This window comes from Danio rerio, chromosome 16, assembly GCF_049306965.1.
Source record: "Danio rerio strain Tuebingen ecotype United States chromosome 16, GRCz12tu, whole genome shotgun sequence".
Classification (NCBI taxonomy): Eukaryota; Metazoa; Chordata; class Actinopteri; order Cypriniformes; family Danionidae; genus Danio; species Danio rerio.
In genome coordinates this window covers 10,521,642-10,540,893 of record NC_133191.1, presented here as the reverse complement: position 1 = coordinate 10,540,893, position 19,252 = coordinate 10,521,642, and the positions used below count along the sequence as shown (strand labels likewise).

Below are 19,252 nucleotides of genomic sequence, written 5' to 3'. Positions count from 1 at the left end.
TTGAGTTTTTTTTTTTTTTTGCGTCTTTCCCTCGCGTCCTATAGGGGTGGAAAGACGAGGAAAGAAAGCAAGGGAAGGAAACGAGGATACACAAATAAGAAATGAGAAGCACCCTATAAAGCTCTCAGAATATTAGCAGTGAACTCCGTCTCCAATCGGTGCACAGGGACAAAAATAAATAAATAAATAGCCTAAATGAAATGCACTGTACTGTACATTTTTTTTTATTATAGTAGCCTAATAGAAAACGCATTTTGACACATCATTTCAACATTCAGACGAGAGCGCCTAGCCTCTAATGCACCCTGCTGCACTGAAGGAGCGCTCGCTCGCAGCACTTGTTGCTGGAATGCATAGAATTCTCTTGGCAAGGTGCTGTAGACGTGGGAATGCCTGCCTTGTTTCTCCCAAAAGGAAAGTAGATTTTCCTCTGCTGATCCGTCTATTCTTAATTTTGTAGAGGAAGACTTCTGTACTTCATCCAGAATTAGTGTATCCGATTCCTCCTCTCATTCTGTGAAGTCAGTCCTAGGCTTTTTCGTTGGTGCGCCAGCTATGTGTACAAAAACAGTACAATCGCCCACCACCCGCCCGAATTTAATTCAAATATTATTTTTCGTCACGTCATCCGCCCGATCCGCGGTTTATCCGCGGATTCCGCGGCTGTAACCGCCATCCGCGCATCTCTAGTTCACACAGCAGCTCCAGCGATGAAGAAATGATTATTGTTCACAGAGCAATAGGCAGCTCCACGTTCATATCGCCTCTGGGCATCTTCTTCAATGTGCGCTCGCATTGACAGTTTTGTGCTTGAGTCCCTCCAAGTGCTGTTGACTGTAGCTTTAGCAGCTCCATGCACATGTATAGAAGTGCCGATCTCATTGGTGGAGAAGGTTTTGACGCGGCGCATCAAAACAAAAAAATGAGCATGCCGCTTTTGCGCCTGACGTTTTGCGCGTTGGTGTGCACGATCACATTGACGCCTTCATTTAGTCACGAGGCGTTAAACGTTGACAGAAAACCTGAGCAAAAAAACGTCTCTGTGTTGCCAGGCCTTAAGGTTTAATAAATAATCTGATGGGCGTTTTGAGTTGAAACTTTACAGACACATTCTGGAAACACAAAAGGCTTAACTTAAATCTTGAAAAAGGGGTATAATAAGGCACCTTTAAGTCCATTTTGTCTCTTTCAGAGTAACTGATGTCCAAGCATCATATCTGGAGGAAGCACAGTCACGCATGCATTCTCAGGGATCTGATGGAAGCAAGGAAAAAATAGCTCTTAGTCTCAAGGAAGATTTGTAAGTATCACATTTTTTTTTATATTTGTTTCACAAATCAGTTATCAATTGTTTAAAGTTACGGCGATTGGATGTGCTAATGCTTAAAGTGGAGAGAAAACAGAGGTAGGACATGCTTTGACTATTTATAGGGGCTTGGTCTTATGATGTACAATTGTTTTTATATGCATGTCAATTTAATAAATACTACTTCTGCTACAAAACAAACAAAAGATTATAATAAATCATTCAATTTAAGGCTGAAAGCTGCAAAGCAGTCATAATTAAATAGAAAATTAAGAGCAGGATTCTTGCGATGACCACTCGCGCAATACTGTTCTGTGTTATAAGCCGCATCAGTTTAAATTTAGTAAAGGCGAGCTTCTTTGGCGATGGTGTGTACAGTATTAGATTGTACATTTAGCGGACATTTGCGCTGAACACGCAGTGAATGCAACGCATTGAGATTCTGTGTACTTTTCACTCTTCAGTCGTTTGCAATCCACACAGTCACAAAAGCTCCCCGTCATCTGACAGCGAAAAGTCTTGCGTGATTGACAGTTAATATATGAACCAATATAGCGGCAAGGAAGACCGATTGAGCACGTTTTTAGAAAGAAGAAAAAAAAAAAAACAGGTCGCACTACAGCCATTATATGCAGTCGCACACATGCTCCCAAATATATTATGAGGTCGCATAGCTTAAATTTCAGGCGCATATGCGACCAAAATGGAAAATGCAATTTCAAGCCCTGATGATGTTCTTTTCTTTGAGAAATAACATTTCAAAATGTTATTACAGTGAATTAGTTTCTGAATCATCTGATGTTGCTAAGAGAAAATGCTAGATTAGTTATTTTAACGACTACATCATTGTGAATGATATCTGCAAGATCATATGTAGGTAATGAGCTGTCATTAAAGAGCCCATATAATACATGAAATAGGGTCTTATTTTGGTTGTAAGGGTCTCCAACAACAGTCTAATATGCATGCAAGGTCAAAAAACACTTTCATGGTCTTATAATCTGCATTTATTTTTACCTAATTATTCCAGCGACTCCTGTATGAATCGTCTAGTGATTCATTTGTTCCCAAACCCCTCCTTAGCGCGAAGCTAATCTGCGCTGATTGGACCAATGACAGTCTGTTGCGATTGGTTGACACTAACTGCTTTCAGCCAGAGACAGAGCGAATAGCCATCAGCTAATCAACAATATAGAAGTAGTCAGAGTTTATATACGCTTGATAGTGTAAGGCGTGGAGTTTAGCTGCCAGTGGATGAATGTAAATACAGACGACTAACTATTTTATTGAGCAGAAACTCAAAACACACACATTACACTCCTCCACGGGAACGTAAACAAAGCAGCACGCGTCGTGTTTTTAACGTGGCTTTGCACACGATATGAGAATATAACAAGTTAACCTGAGACAGTACACACGGTTACAAGTAACAAATCACAACTAAATATATTTGCAAGCTAGAGTAAACAAGGCAAGTTTAATCGCACGTACTTACACTTGAGAAATGGAGGAAGAAACCGATGCATGTCCTGACATGTCTTTACTGATCCTTCCTTTAACAAACGAAGTATTCTTTGTAGCATGTAGTTTCCAGAAGTTTCCTGTAGTTTCCAACTGCTTAAAGCTGGGCTTATGCTGAGGTTTCATCTTTGGGTAGAGACTCAATAATATCCATCTGCAGTGTGACTTCAATCGACCGGCATGTTTGTGTGTGTGTGTTTGTGTGTGTGTGTGTGGGTATCTGTGTCAGAGGGCGGGGCCGCAGGTTTCAAATCTCCCATGTTTGCGCGTGCACGTGAATAACTTGGTTTTGTTCGTACGTCATGGCGAAACACCTAATGAATCGGTATCAAGGCGACTCGTTTGAAGCACTATGAGTCGACTCTTTTATAAATGAATCAACAGGTTTAAACACTGTATTCTTACAGATTTAAGCCTTAGCTGGATATTTCACTTCACTTAGAGCTGTGTTACACACTACATGGAGGGGCATTTTCAAAAACTCATAATATGGGCTTTTTAAGTGACACATCCGTAAAGGATTACAGTAATTTATAGCAAAGAAGAGAGGTGAATTATCAGTTCTAATTTCTGCAACATGGACACATCATAAGTTTCAAATTATTTGTATTATTATTTGTTATAAAACAATCTTAATTGTTTAATCGTTGTGGATGTGACTTCACTAAAGCCTCAAGGCTCTCTACATATGTCCCCTATAAATTGTTTACTGTTTATCATTATTTTATCAGCCATAGATGTTTGAAAACTGTTTTTCCTTTTTTTTTCTTATAGAGACAGTATAGATGAATTCATTGCTGCAAATCGATTCTCTGACCTGCTTGTCAATGTTAATTTTGATGAAACCGAATCTGCTGCTTTTACCAAAACATCATCATCTGGAGGGGCGGTTCCGCTTCTTGTATCAAATTCTGTTCCTCTTCGAACTACTGGTGTGTAACTTACTGTTTTCTTTTTAAGTCATTATTGTCAAATAATATCTTGTTTAATATATTATTGTATAGGACAGTATAATTTCTTTCATTAGACCTCATGTGATCTTCTGTCATTCTCTCAATTTGCAGACAAAGACACAATGGCAGCTGAGGTACCACTTTATTCATATTTATTGACGCATTTTACTCTACAGTGTGTTTCTGTCCATACCATGGTTGTTCTGTTTGTTTTTTCATAGGCCACTGTGTTCCAAGTGATATTGGAGGAAGAAGACAGCGAAGAAACCGACAGTGAGAAGTGCAGTGATAGTTTCTCCAGCTTTCTGGCCAATGAGAAACTAATGTCTTTAGATAGCATGAACAGTGATATGACAGGTTGGTTGAAGCATTTTACAGCTAAATAAAGTAAATTGTTATTTGCTGTGATTTGTTTTTAAAAGCAAGCAATAATTTAATCCTTAACCTTCCTTGAATACTTTTAAACCAAAGAAATAAGCATTATTCAGAGTGGTAAAAGAAAAGTGAAAGCCACTTACAAATGAGGATAAAATAAGAACTTTACATCTTGGTTTAGTGTTTAATAGGAGGATGTTTTTAGTTTTTTTTAAAGAAGAAAATACAAAATATTCACCTCAAGGGTCATGAAAAGCACTGCTATTGTAAGGTTAAATCAGAAGTAAATAAACGGGGCACGGCAGGTACCACACGGGTCAAATCAAATGGAATTAATATACTGGACTGGACAATACAATTATTGCGTTTCCAATGTCATACCACAGTCACATCCGGGGGCTGACCGGGCCAAATGGGTCTTACTCGGGGCCAGCGGCCAGTCTTCAGAGTACCCGCGTGGTCTTAAAAGCATTGAAAAAGTCTTAAATTTGATCATCTCAAATTAAGGCCTTAATAGCCTTGAAGTTGGTATAAAAAGTTTTGGATTTTGTTACAAAGGTTTTAATTTTATTCATTTATTTTTGCCTTTCCTAGGATTAAGTTCTTACCGTAACAAAATTAACTGTTACTAATGTAGGCTAATTAAAAATTCATGCAGTGTAACCTCGTGCTCCTCGTCATAGCAGAAAGTGCGAAAGCGTGCACATACGTTACTATGGTTACTAGGCAGGTGAGGTACAGAAGAAGATGGTTGCTAGCCTAGTTTGTCTGCTAAAATGGGCAAGTGTCGGTTTAATCCGTACGAATTTCATAATCGATTCGTTGTGACACGGAGACGTTTGATTAAAAAAAACAATATGTTAAACAATATGATTAGACATTAATAAAAGTGAGCCATTGCTCTATATTTTTTATTTCTTATTTTAAATTATCTTCTATTGGTCTCACGCAATCACCCGATGGGATTTCGCAGGTAAGAATTCACTAAGCTTGAACTTTCGAATGCAGTGAAATGCGAAAATTGTCGCACCTGCTGTTTCTGGTCTCCCGCATTCACATGCCAATGAATGGAAGTCTAAGGAGCGAAAAGTGTAATGTGATCACGGCTTTATAATAGAAGTATTTTTACCTACTATTACTAGTTTAAGACACTTAAGACTATCTAAAGTTAGTTTGACAAATATATGTATATTGGAATGGAGGTTAGTTGTTTTCCCTTCTTTTCTTTTCTTGGCCAAAAACATGCTTTCACATTATGAGTGCTGTGTAAGCATCATCTATTTTACATAGATATGAAAATAAATTAGAAACCATTGCATGTTTTATGATATGCTGGAATAAATGTAAACGTTTCTTGTGATTTACCACCTATATGTAGACATTACATCAAACATTAGGTCATGAAAATTGACTTGAAAGTCCTGGAAAAGTAAGAAAAAGATAAGAGGATAAAAAAGCTTCTTCACACTGTTTTGTTTCATTTAAGTAGCAGTCACTTATATGGTTTTCTCTTTTAACCACACCAGTTTGAAGCAGTCTGGATAGCATGGGGTTTAAAGGGATCTAGTTCTAAAGCAAGGTAAGGCATTGTAGCTTTTCTTATTTTAAAGAACTGTTTGTCACTTAGATGATGACATTGACGTCACCCAACTCCATGATGAGGAACTGGAACTGTACTTCAACAAGTTAATACCCCCCGCAATGCAGAGAGGCAGAGTAGAAGGACAAGAAATCTCTGTAGTAGGTTATATTTTGCTGTTTATGTACAAAAGCTTATGATTTGTTGTTGTTAATATTATAAATTGTAATATTACACTACGTTTCTGTTGTAGGAGTTGCCTTCCAGCTCATCCCAACACAACACCACTGAGTCAGAAAGGAACTGGCAAAGTTTGCAGGTTGACTTCAACAAAGTATGAGCTGATCTTCTTAATCAAATCAGTGAAACATTTACTTTAATGCAAGCTGCTTGTGTGTACAAATTCATGTGCAAAATATTGTGAACACGAGTTTATTTTTATATGGAGTTTTGCAGCATTTCTAATATGTACTAAATATCTCGTTGTCTGAATATTTTGCTTTTGTTACACTACAGAGGAATACTCACATGGCTGATGTTCGCCTGGCAGCTGCAGGTATGGATTCCAGTCCTGTAAGTGAACAAGTGGATACAGATGATGAATTGGAGACTTATCAGGACCATGGCAGAGAAAGATTTGGTTGCACCTCTAGACAACAGGTTAGTCTTTGGGCCAACTCACACTATGCCATTCATACCGTGCCCAGGCCCGTTTCCCGGATCATTTGAGAACTGTGAGTGCGCTGAATCAGGCTCAAGCACAGTTCACTTGGCCGGCCCTTGCCCGGTTGGAAGAGGTGTGCCTGAGCGCGGTTCTTGGGCTTTGGCGCGGTACGCTTGTGTGTGAGTGCAAAACGCGCCAAAGTCCGAAACTGAAAGCAAGACGTGACTTTTATGGGGCTGTTTCATATGGATTTATTAATCATTCTTACTGTTCAGTGAACGCAAGCTGCCGTAGTTTATTAAAGACGAGAACTCCTCACAGCACAACAGCTGCGCGGCTTCAGCAGACCTCGTCATTCCTGCAGCACTAGAGCTTTATGATTGTTTTTGAGCGCCAAAAGTTGCAGATCTGTTCGGCGAAATATCTTACTGCGTGTCACCGCATCCCTAAGGACTGTTTGGCGAAAGATTTGGTTGCACGCCACTGCATAACAAACGACTGAAATGATATAACTACAGAAATCTTCACTGTGCTGCTGAGTGAGAGAGCGCTTCTCACTGAACAGCGCAGCAGCAATGACGTAAGCATGCCGAGGCCCGTTTGTGATGAGCGCGGGCCGTAGGGGGAGACGGGAGGGGGGACAAGCGTGCTTTGGCCTGGTTCGAGGCAACTGTACCTAGTGTGAAAACGGCCTTTGACTCTCTTCTGCTTATTTGCCATCTACTACAGTGTTTCCTCTAGGGCTGCACGATATATCGTTTCAGCATCGAAATCGCGATGTGCGCATCCGCGATAGTCACATCGCAGGAGGGTGCGATGCAAAAAAAAAAAAAAAAAAAAAAAAAAAAATTTATATATATATTATGGGTGGAGCCGAACCGGAATACGGTATTCGGAAAAGCAGGAATAGCCTGTTTTTACGAATACTTATGTCAAACAATACTTGATAAATTATTTGTATTTGGGAACAAGAAAAACATTATATCAAAAAGCTGCGTTTCCTCATGAGACCGCAGTGCATGCCCGCGTGAGTGAGTGAGTTAGTGAGTGAGACGTTCAGGAGTCGGTGGGCGGGGTGGGGCCGGGGTAAGGAGACTGAGCAGGCTGCTTCTCTATACAGCAACAGAGAAGGCTTGGCAGAGCGAAAAATACTTTACTGCATTACTATTTTTGTTTATTTTATCATACTAAAATAACACGTGACAGAAGTTCACTCAAAAGTGAAAGTTCTTTCTGTTATTAATTACTAACACTCCCGTCATTCCTACTTCTTTCAGAACATAAATTTTGATATTTTACCATATGAAAATGCAATGCAGTTATGAAAATTGAGAAATTAAAGCAATACAGAGATCTGGTCCCTGCGTCAGGTCAGGGTGCACCTGTAACCTTAAAAACGCAGACGCGGCGGAGGCGCTAAACTCACACGGGGAAGAACTGGGCATTCAATTCATGTTTAAGTGAAATAATTCTTTAAATACTGCTCTTTTGATCTCTAAAGGGGAAAAAAGCAAAAGAAATTTGTCGTTAAATTAATTTTAGCAAAGACGCAGCTGCCTGTCATTTTCACATTCGTTTTTCAGTTAGGGATTTGGTCTATTAGAGTAACCTAATAAAATTGTTTTGTTGAACACTGTAGTCTACACAATAATTGATATTATAATTTATTATATACATTAGCTATTATTGAAACTAAACTATACAATTGATAAAACAAAACCCTTTTTAATGTTTGCTTTCATTTTGACACCGCTCAGTTGTAATAAGAAACATCACATTATGCAGAAGCATGCAGTCTCAAGTTAAAAACACCTTTTGAGTTTAAAGATGATCAGCCTGCCAAGTCAAGTTTACAGTGTCATAAATGAAATGGGTAGCATGAGTAAAGGGGATTTGCCCAGCACACAACCTCATGCGCTGCAGGTAGGCTGAATGATAATCTTTAAAAATATATAGGCTATGCAATACAAAACTTTAAACATTTAATTATTTTTTAATGAAAAGAAAAGAAATCAGGAGAGTAAAATATAATTTAAACCACTGGTCTGGCGCTGATACTTTATTGTTTGTATCCAGAAGAAGGGGAAAAAAGCAGATGAAAACCTGGCTAGGGAGACGGCGATAACATATCAGTTCTTCAGCAAAGATCACGACATCATTGTGATGCGTTTATCATACAACGCAGTTCGTGTTTATAATCATTAATATTAACTAGTATTAATTCTCTCTCTAGACTTAGTTTTAGGGCTTGTTCTTGTCGGCGCAATATAGCCTCGGCTTATTGCACGTACGAATCCGATTGTGAAGAATGATTAAGCGCTTGCATTTTTTATTGCATCCTTTTCGCAAGTTATTCATTTGTTTTGTTTTTTAAGTGGTGAGAACATTATTTACTGGCAAACATGTTCCTCGATCTCGTACATCAACAAATAATGTAGCCTACTTAAGTTCATTTACCTTTTATGTAAAAATTAAGGAATAACCGAATTTAATATTAATAAATAAAACATCCGTATAAACGTACATGTTTATTTTTGAACTTTCGTTAATAAAACAACACTAAACTGTTTATAAATATTGTAGTTAAATATTACATTACTTTAACTGCTTGAAACTGTATAATAATAACAATTAAACGTTACATTTTTAAGAACTTAACAAAAATTCTAAATGGCACTTTACTAATCAGTGTAATAATAATACAAATATTAATAATTATACGTAAAAAGAAAATATTACCCTAGTAACAATATAAGTCAGATGTTTAAAAAAACAGCGTAGTTTCTCTCCACCTTTTGTAGTCATATTTTAAATTATTTGCCAGAAAAACTAACATGTTGACTTTGTCCGGTTTAAGTGAAGAATGGAGTTATAATGTTTCCAGCAATACACTGTCAGACGGTGTGCTTGTAGCGAAAAATGCACAGACAGGGTACTTTTTCACAACCATGCGATAGAGGGCTTCTCCTTCTGTTCCGCCGCCCGCATTTCTCGCGACGCAGGTTTCTCTACTCTGCGGAGCGGCGCGTTCTTAAGTAGTTACCAAATAGCCTATATGCTCAATTTCTCGTCAATGTCTTCCATTTATCACTTTCTCTTTTGTATCTGGCCATTTTTGCAAATGCCTCTGCCATGCCTGGCTGAGCTGGGCTTCTGCGTTTAGAAGACAGGAGTTGATTAAGCCTACATGGCTTTTTTTCCCTCGCCGTCAATCGCCACTAGCTTGCATGGTTCGGGACCCGTGGATCTGCGTATCGATGGATTTGCTCCTCAGTGTTTGGACTCTCAGCAGTGAATATTAAAACACTTTACTTAAAACCCCCATACAAAAAGCTTAATCCAAATTGATTCGTTCACCTTTCTAGTTCGGCACGAATCCAAAATGTTCCCAGATGTAAGAGTTCGTTTTCTAACAAGATTCATGGTTGAACTTGAACTTGCTGAATCGCGCCTAATGTTATATTCTAACAGATATGTAATTCTTGGCAACATAACAGTAATTTGTGTTTTAAAGTGCGTGACGTCACGTACTACGGCCGGTGGCAATGGACAACCGAGGTGGCAATGACCACCGCGGTGACGCGGTTGTCATGGTGACCGTCACAGCCCTAGTTGTAAGTAAATATATATATATATATATATATATATATATATATATATATATATATATATATATATATATATATATATATATATATATAATATCGCAATATATATCGCAGAGGAAAAAAATATCGCAATGTCAATTTTTTCCAATATCGTGCAGCCCTAGTTTCCTCTAAGATTTTTTCCAGCTGTGGCGGCAGGCCCACTAACAGATCTACCAACTACCTGTGGCGTTATTATTTCAGTGTCAAATGTCGTGAGCGCAGTATTAGAAGTTGGGATCGCATTTACGTAATAGCCTACGAGCATGCAAATCTCTGTGCTTGTGCGCCGATTTCCTCTGCTCGTGCACAAAACTTCTTGCACGCCCCCTCAAATATACGCCGCTTCAAGAGCGCGCAGATCTTCATGTGCGCTCTCAATCAAACGCTGCAGGTTGCGATTTAATGCGTTTATGTAACGAGTATGTCTCCAGTATTTATTAGATTTGCTAGGAATGTAGGTCTATTGGAGACATTCATAAACAGAGTAGCATTAATGCATCCTGAAGTAAAGTGAAATGGCTATACGTCGTGTTTGCTGGCCTCACGCATCACGCACCTGTCAGCCAGTCAGTCAGCACGTCACCTTAAAGGGTAAACAAATGACGCACAGCTCTACTACGGTTACAGAAAAGTTTGCGATATTATAGTTCACTTACCCTTTAATGCGTTTTGGTGCAATTATTACACGATATTAAAAAAAATTAAATGTTTTGAACGAGAAGCTGTAATGTAGCCATGGCGGGATAAAATTTGGTGTGGCACCCCCCTATGGAAGAATGAATGTGGCGGAAATCACGGTATTACTTGCATAGCTTTTTTTTTTGCATTTTATTTGTATGTGATCAGGTTTGGGAGGGCCATCTGCCCCATTTTCGACCAGGATTGGAAGGTGGGAGTTCTGATGATGATTTGCCAGCTGGAGGGGAGAACACAAAGACCAGCACAGGTATTGAGGGTTACTGCCCAGCAGAAGAGCAAATCATCAGCTTGCCTTTTACTGGTAAATGGAAGTTGATTAACAAATGGAATGTCATAAAAAAGAAGAAAAAAAGTAAATATCTTAATGTGTTTATCTGTGGTGTAAGGAAATGGAGCAAGAAGCGAAGAAGAAAATGGTGGCATATCTGTTGCTTCATTGCTACCCACCGCCATCCAGAGCACCGGTGATGTGCTTCGTGGTCTAGGGATTGTCGGTGGAAGTGGAGAGAACAGAGACGATGATCAGATTCAGTCTCTGCTGACCAGATCAGGCATGGTTAATAGCCAGGTAAAGTCAGTGGCAGTTGATTTATCAACACTAAATTCTTTCCTTCCAAGCTTTAAACCAGGGGTCACCAAACTTGTTCCTGGAAGGCTGGTGTCCTGCAGATTTTAGCTCCAACCCTAATTTAAACACACCTGAACAGCTAATCAAGGTCTTTTATGCATACTTGAAACACTCAGGCAGGTGTGTTGAAGCAAGTTGAAACTAAACCCTGCAGGGACACCGGCCCTCCAGGACTGAGATTGGTGACCCCTGCTTTAAACTAACAGTTCAACAACAGAAAACTCACAAAAGGTTTTATTTATACTTGAGTTAGAAATTACAATTTTATGAGGTCATAGTTTATGGATGTCAAAGTCTCTTAAATTAAAATACTGAACAAAGTGTGTCAAAGAGGACCTCTATGATTCAGAGTTTGCATAAAGAGGATCATTTTTTTAAAATCTTTGCGTAACAGATGGCAGAAACTGGCTCTCAGCTATGCAGTTGAGCTAAAGGCTAATAAATGTAACCCAGCACAATCTTCAGTCTTCCGTTCACAGCATTCCACCAAGAAACACAGGACCCTGCTGTAGGTATAGCTGCAGGTCCTGATGGTATTCACCCAAGAGTTTTGAAAACGTGTGCTGATCATCTGGGTTTTCTTCTCCATATTGATTTTTTTTGTCATAATCAAAATACCTATCATGTTGAAGACATCATGTATTGTTTCTATTCATGGTGTTAATAATTTGAGACCCATTGTTTTAACATTACATATAATGAAATGCTTAGAAACGATCATTCTCAGTCATTTAAGTACACAGGTGTCCGCTTTTCCAGACCTTTACAATTTGCTTACAGAAAGCATGTAGGAGTAGATGATGCCCTGCTTTCAATATTAAGCAATAATTATAGTCATTTGGAAACAACAGTTAGTTGTCAAAATTATGTATATTTAGATTTTTCTTGCGCTTTTATTACAATTTAAACACGTTTTGTTGATAAATTTTTATTTTACACAGAACAGCTATACGATTGGTTTTGGATTATCTTTTAAATCGACCCCTACTTGTTAGGTTAGGTGTCAGATTGTCTGACATGATAATGACTAAACAGGAGTTTTACAGTGAACTGTTTTATCCCCTTTTCTATTTGCACTGCATATGTCTGACTATAGGCACACTCAGACATCATGTTTCACATGATTCTGCCTTTGTTGGTCTGATCAATGAAAATAATGAAACAGACTTTAAAAAGAGAAGTTGAGTTTTTTGTCAAATGGTGTAATGAACTTTCTTAAACCGAATGTGGGGTAGACTATGGAGTTAATAATTGATTTAAGCAATATTACCTGTGACAATTAATGGGCAAAATATAGAGGTAGTCCAAATATCAACTAATTGTAACAACTTATTGTACAGTATATAATGCATATACTAATGTTTATATTACTGTTTTTACACTGTAGATTGAAAGATCAGAGAAAGCCAAATCACAATAACTGATGTATACAGGCATAACAGTGAGGTTAATTGTAACGTCAAATGTCCACTTTTTTTGTTGTTGTTGTTGTAAAGTCTGCTGTGTTGTTCGGTGACCCATATATTATGAATGAACCTGGCTTAGACCTAACTTAGACCTGGCTTTTTCATGAGGAATTATTTTCAAATAACATGTTTTAATTTTATCTGAACGCATTGTCACTGGAATAAACCTTATACCTAATTCTGATATCAGGTTTGTCTGTCTCCTGAGCAGCCAGACATGCTTTTATGCAACTTTGGAATGTTTTTATTCACTACGGAGTGATTTTGTGCCTTAAATTGGCCACAACGTTTTCTGTTTTTTGCTAGCGGAATGATTTTTGGTAACAAATTGTACTTCCACACATATTTTGAGAAAATTCTTTGAATTAAAAAAATTCCAATTTAATAGCCTTTTGTTTACTAGTCTTTTGTTTTGTTAGGGATGAAAACCTCCACTAAATTAAACTGCTGTCAATGCATCAGATAAATATTTTTTTTCTTTTTTTCTTTTTTTTTTGCATAAATCTGTTAATCAACCTCAGTCCTGATGAAAACTGCTTAAATTGCTTGGAAAATTACATCATGTTAACTCTTTAATTGCCAAATTCATAAATGTAAATATAAATATAAAATATAATTGGATTATTTTTTTTTCTTTTATCAAAAAATGTAAAATAAAAAATGTAAAAAAAAATGTAATAACTAAATTGTAACAGTAATAACATTAATAACAATGCAATAACATTGCATTGTTAGATTTTCATATATATATATATATATATATATATATATATATATATATATATATATATATATATATATATATATATATATATATATATATATATATATATATATACACACACACACACATATACACATACGCACACACAGAGTGAGTACTTGAAGTACTCTTTACATTAATAACCCTGGGTTCCATCATGTTTCTTTGATTAAATACCGATTTTCAAGGTTATTATTATTATATACTAATAATGCTACTCTTTTTCCTTTTCCTCTTTATAGAATGAAATGAACAATCCAGCGGAAGTTTGGTTGGACACTATAAACTTAAAGAAAGATGTTAGCCACAGCCTTCAGGACCTTTCTGCTTCAGACAACCCTTTTCTTCATAGCACAAATAGTAGTTTTCACCTCTCTAAGATACTTCAGGAATCACATACTAAAACGGAGGAAAATGTCAACATTATCCAAACAGTGGATCACAGTACTCCTAGCCTTCTTGGTGGCCCTTGTGGGGATTCTTTAGTTCTCAATGCGCACAAGAGGACCAGCAGTGAAAATGTTCTCCCGGGAGAGTCTCTGGAGCCTCGGGACCCTTACCAGAGATTTAATGAAAATCACGAGGAACAAAATGATATTTGGAATCATCAACCAGAAATGTCGAGGCTTGAGTTACAACAAGGTAAATGTCCATTTCTTAAGTATCAGGGGCCTCATGTACGAAGACTTGCGTGGAAATCTTACTAAAACATTGCGTACGCACAAAGCTGTAAATGTGTGTACGCAGAAAAAAATTCAGATGTATGAAACACTGCGTACGCCGAATCTCACACATATTCTTTTGTACATCCGAATGAACGTGAAACTGAGCGCAACATGCACCAGCACAAAACCCCTTCCTGCCTCCTCCCCCGTATGAATATGCTAATGACTATGCTAATGGCAAAACCCAACGAAAAAGCAACGGCAAAATCAAGCAAAAAGAGAAACTTTGAACAGAATGTGAATTGAAGGTGCTGCTTTCGAAGGTAGGCCGGAGAAAAGCGGTGTTATTTGCAAGTTTGTTCTCCGGAATTAACAACAAAAGAAAAAAAATAGAGTGGGAGAGTTTAGCTGATGCGGTTAACACAGTTGGGTCTGAACATCGCACTGAGTGCATTAAAAATAGAAATAGTGTGGTTTAAATGTGTAAAATGTTGCAGCACCCTTAGCAGTCTCAGTGGCGCACCTCGTAAGACGCATGTGATCATGTTTTGACACGTTCGAGCATAAACTCCGCTCGAATCCAGCGTCTGATGAACTCGTTCTTCTTTTTTTCCCCGCTACATATCAGATTTTGCCCACTATTTATCACGAGAAAGACAAGTAGGAATCATCAATAAGTTTCTGCATCATATTTTATTTGCACATTTATTGAATGGAAATGTTTCTGATTCACGCATGCAAATTCATCTTCAGATAGTGTCTTTATAGCAATGTGCGTGCGTTAGATCGCTCCGATTACATTGGAAAAACAGGCGACTGCTGCAAATTGTGCTTTAATGTTTAGCTGGTCAACTGTATGGTATGGAAACCTTACATACCTACTAGATGAACCCGTCTCATACAGCTGCCATTGCAAGGCTCAGACACTTTGTAGAGAGGAATTTAACACAACTGCCTCTAGGAGTCGCCAATGGAAATAAAACAGACACGCACAAAAAATGTGCGTACGCCTGCCAGAAAGCTGCCGTGAAGCTGTGCACATTCCCACGTTCAGTTCATTGTTAGTAAATCCAAACGTGAGCGATTCTGAGCGTGAAACCTGGCGTACGCAAAGTTTTTGTGCGTACGCAGCATTAATACATGAGGCCCCTGATGTTTTGATGCTTCTGTGATATTCAGTGCAGTCAAGAAAAAACTCAGAAAAAATGAATTATACAGCATAGTGTGATATTTTGCTCGGAACAATGTGCCAGTATATGAATATATTTTATATTAATAAGTAGAAATGGGAAATTCTGCCAGATTTTTAATAGCATGTATCGGATGAAATTTTAATGAACTAATGGAAATATCCACCAGCAAAGTTAAATTTTTAGAAAAGGAAATGCCATTCATTTTCCTAAATTATGTAATTATGTAATTATGTAATAATTATGTTTCGTTTCAGTTTAATAATGAAAAGAAATTTGTATGCTGATTCAGTTTGGCGTGTACTGGTACATAGGTAGGGTTTTGGTACCCAACCCTATTATACTGTCAGTAGCATCTTTCGGATGGAATTTTAAAGTCAGGTCTTCACTCTCTGTGATTATTTAAAATCCCATGGAACATCTTGTAAAGAGTAGGGTTGTAACCATGGTGTCCTGTTCATATTCACTTGTAGAGAAACCAAAAACCCCAAAAATGAATTTTGGGTTTTAGTCCAAAAATTACCAGTCTGTCAGATGTTCTGTGGTTGAATCTTTTGCCATGCTGTCAGATCAAGATGCATTTCAAATGAAGGTTGGGTGTGCTTCTACATGTTACATCAGGACTCGACAATAAGGACAGCCAGATGACCTGGGGCAGTGTGTGGGACAGTATACAGAGTGGTTACTGGCCTGATCGGGCCAGTGCTGCCTTGACACTAAAGTTTAATTTGGCTGGGACTGTTTGTCAATTGTGTGCAAACATAGGGTGCTTTCACGCCCAGATGTTTGTTTTGGAACTTGTTTTGTTTGCCCAGTAAGCACGGTACATCTGGCATGTAAATCCCGCAATCACGCGTCCGCGCCAAATTAATTAGTCCGAGATCGCCAGAATGAGGAGGTCTCGGTTCGATTAAGCAGATCGATTGTAGTGGGAAAACAAAACGATCCATTGAACTAACGAACTAGGCTATATCACAATGTTTTATGATTGTATAATAGCCACACGTACAGCTATATGAAGAGAGAATTATGAGCAGGGCGGGATGTCATTTCTACCATTAAGTGTACGTTGTCTAAAACGAAAGCAAAAGCTTGTTGAAGAATTACCAAGTGCTGTTTATACGTTTGGAAAATTGACCAAAATGAATCTTATTACATGTTGTATGAGGCCTGTTGTTTTATTAATTTCTGTACTGACACCTTGACCGAAAGATCAACATTGATCTGCTTCATGATCTAACTCCAGAGAAAAAAAAAAAAAAGATATATATATATATATATATATATATATATATATATATATATATATATATATATATATATATATATGATGCTAGTCACGGCAGTTGTTTTCACTTCTGTTATTCTGAACTAAGATGGCAATGATGCAACTCAACCCGAGTCTGTTCACATGTTGCATCTAAAAGCAGGTGTGCGTAGTTTCCTTCATTTTCAATGCGGTTTGCGCATTAAGGGTGCTGAAGGGGTGGGGGGGATGTGGTCTGGTGTTTTGCGTCGCGGACATCGCCCTCTCTTTTCTGCCGCCCTAGACGGCCACCTTGGCCAATGATTTTAAGCATTACCCTCCTTTAACATATCAAGTCTGCCATTCTAACCTAATCAGCCTGACATAATAATTTCCTGCCTTGTGCTCGTCAACATTCTCACCTGAGTTAACAACACGGTTACAGAAATGATCTCAGCAGGTCTTTTAATGACAGCAATGAAATGCAGTGAAACTTTTTTCCAGGATTAAGTTAATTTTCATGGCAAAGAAGGACTGTGCAAATCATCTGATCACTCTTCACAACATTCTGGATTACATGTAAATTACTACTATAAAAACTTAAGCAGCAACTTAAGGCCAATTTCCAATATTTATGTAATTTTCAAAGCTTTTGGTCATGACTGTACATACTAACATGCACAGAGCCAGTTCAGAGAGTTAAAAAACGGTTTGCTGCTTAGTTTTTTTTTTTTTGTCACACTTTAATGTTTCTGATCATCAAATAAATATGGAAGTTAGTCAAAGATAACACAAGTAAACACATCATGAAGTTTAGAAATGGTTTTTATCATTAAGGGAAAACAAAACTACATAGCTAAAAGGACCTACTGTGTAAAAGGACCTGCCCCTATACCCAATAACTGCTTGGGCCACCCTTAGCATCAACGACAGGAATTAAGCATTTTTGGTAACTCTCAAAGAGTCTGTTACATGATATTGTTTTTCTGATATGCGGTGATACTTTTATGTCCCACATAATGGGACGCACCTTCCAAAAAGTTCAACTTTGTTCTTGTCATGGTATTTTCTCAAAAGTCTTGGGGATCATGAGATTAAATGATTTCTTGATTGTGAACAGGTGTGATAGTAATCAGGCATGGGGGTGGCATAAGAATAGTATGTTTTAATAGGCACAAACACATTTTCAGTGAGGGCTAGTTTTGTATTTTGTTTTCCCTTAATAATAAAAACCTTAATTTAATAGCTTAACATGCTTGCTTGTCATCTTTGTCTAAAGTTTAAATTTGTAATTTGATCTGTATTTGTGTGTTATGATTTAAAATTTTACTTTTAATAAGTTTTATTTCTTTAGATGCCAATGCCACTCATAGTGTGGTTTACCAGAATGAAGAAGGAAAGTGGGTCACCGATTTGGCCTATTATTCTTCCTTTGAGAAAGAAATGGAAGCCAATATGCCTGAGGATGTTGCTTTGGAGTTCCAGTCTGAAGATTTTCTGGCTGGAGGTAAGAGAAATGCTATCATGTTCTTTATTCTCCCTTAAAATTAATTTATTTGAGCGAGTGCAGGGTGAATTAATCTTCCAAACTTTTTTACTTACTAAACTTATTCCTAATTACTACAGTGGACTTGCAAAAACAGTTTGTTGACACATGACATGACATGAATATAAATGAGATTTTATGCATGCTTAGGAATAGAGCTATTGTTCGAAAATCTTCTATAGCGGTTTTGATACTAATACGTTAAATTTAATAGCAAATCCAGTCAACAATTTTTTTAATACCAATTTTATAAAATCTATAAATATGTTAATATTTATGTATTATTTGTAATACAGTTTTGTCCTTTAATACAAGCAGTAAGATATGAACTGCACTTTAAATTGTACCTGCATAAAGAAAACACTCTTTTTGAATGTATCAACTCCAATACATGCACAGAAGACCGCATGAGCATTTATAGCAAATAAACTAATGCAAGTATTATCCCACTTGCTTTTTGAGTGCTTCAAGCTCTATGATTGGTCATTGTCTTTGCCAGCTCAACAGAAAGGGCTGCGCTTGGCTTTAAAAATGAAAGCGCTGTTCACAGATGATTGACCAAGGAAGAACAGCCGCAGTTACTGTCTGTATGCGTGTAATACGCGGTCATCACAGGTAATCTATAATAGACAGTGGAGAAAACTTGCACCACAGGCACACTCATGTCTGTATCCACAACTCAAGAGGAGAGGAAAAGTTATCTCATTAACACCCCATCGGGTCAAATGTCTGAAGTGAAAGAGGCAGAGCTGGATTTTTACAGCCTTTCTCCCTACCAGTGAAATTGCGGCTCCTGTGCTGTACCTTCTTCAGTGTGAATGAAAGACTTTCCAGCAAACTCTTGCTGTGAGGCGACAGCACTATCTACTGTGCCACTGCGTCGCCATACACCAATTCATGTGCATCTTAATAATAAATTACATTTTTGACCTCCAAAAGGATCTGTAATTTATAGGGGTGTAACGATACACTCAGCTCACGATATGATATGAATCATGATA

At 37.7% G+C, this 19,252-nt stretch overlaps 1 protein-coding gene across 28 annotated transcripts in view; it reads left to right on the top strand.

The window, feature by feature from the left end:
* The window catches only part of cep192 (centrosomal protein 192), a 77,113-nt gene that overhangs the window by 5,109 nt on the left and 52,752 nt on the right, over positions 1-19,252 (top strand). For 10 of the 28 annotated variants that reach the window (XR_012392007.1, XR_002455748.3, XR_012392011.1 and 7 more), the window contains exons 3-13: positions 1,193-1,300; positions 3,602-3,759; positions 3,892-3,914; positions 4,002-4,137; positions 5,783-5,895; positions 5,988-6,068; positions 6,251-6,394; positions 10,895-11,048; positions 11,134-11,315; positions 13,847-14,246; positions 18,060-18,212. Coding sequence is in view for 22 of the 28 variants with exons in the window: in XM_073925859.1 (XP_073781960.1) it covers positions 1,193-1,300; positions 3,602-3,759; positions 3,892-3,914; positions 4,002-4,137; positions 5,783-5,895; positions 5,988-6,068; positions 6,251-6,394; positions 10,895-11,048; positions 11,134-11,315; positions 13,847-14,246; positions 18,060-18,212 (1,652 nt within the window). In the remaining 6 variants the exon portion in view is untranslated. The remainder of the gene's footprint in view (positions 1-1,192; positions 1,301-3,601; positions 3,760-3,891; positions 3,915-4,001; positions 4,138-5,782; positions 5,896-5,987; positions 6,069-6,250; positions 6,395-10,894; positions 11,049-11,133; positions 11,316-13,846; positions 14,247-18,059; positions 18,213-19,252) is intronic. The other 18 variants (XR_012392009.1, XR_012392008.1, XM_073925871.1 and 15 more) reach the window with 3 other exon arrangements.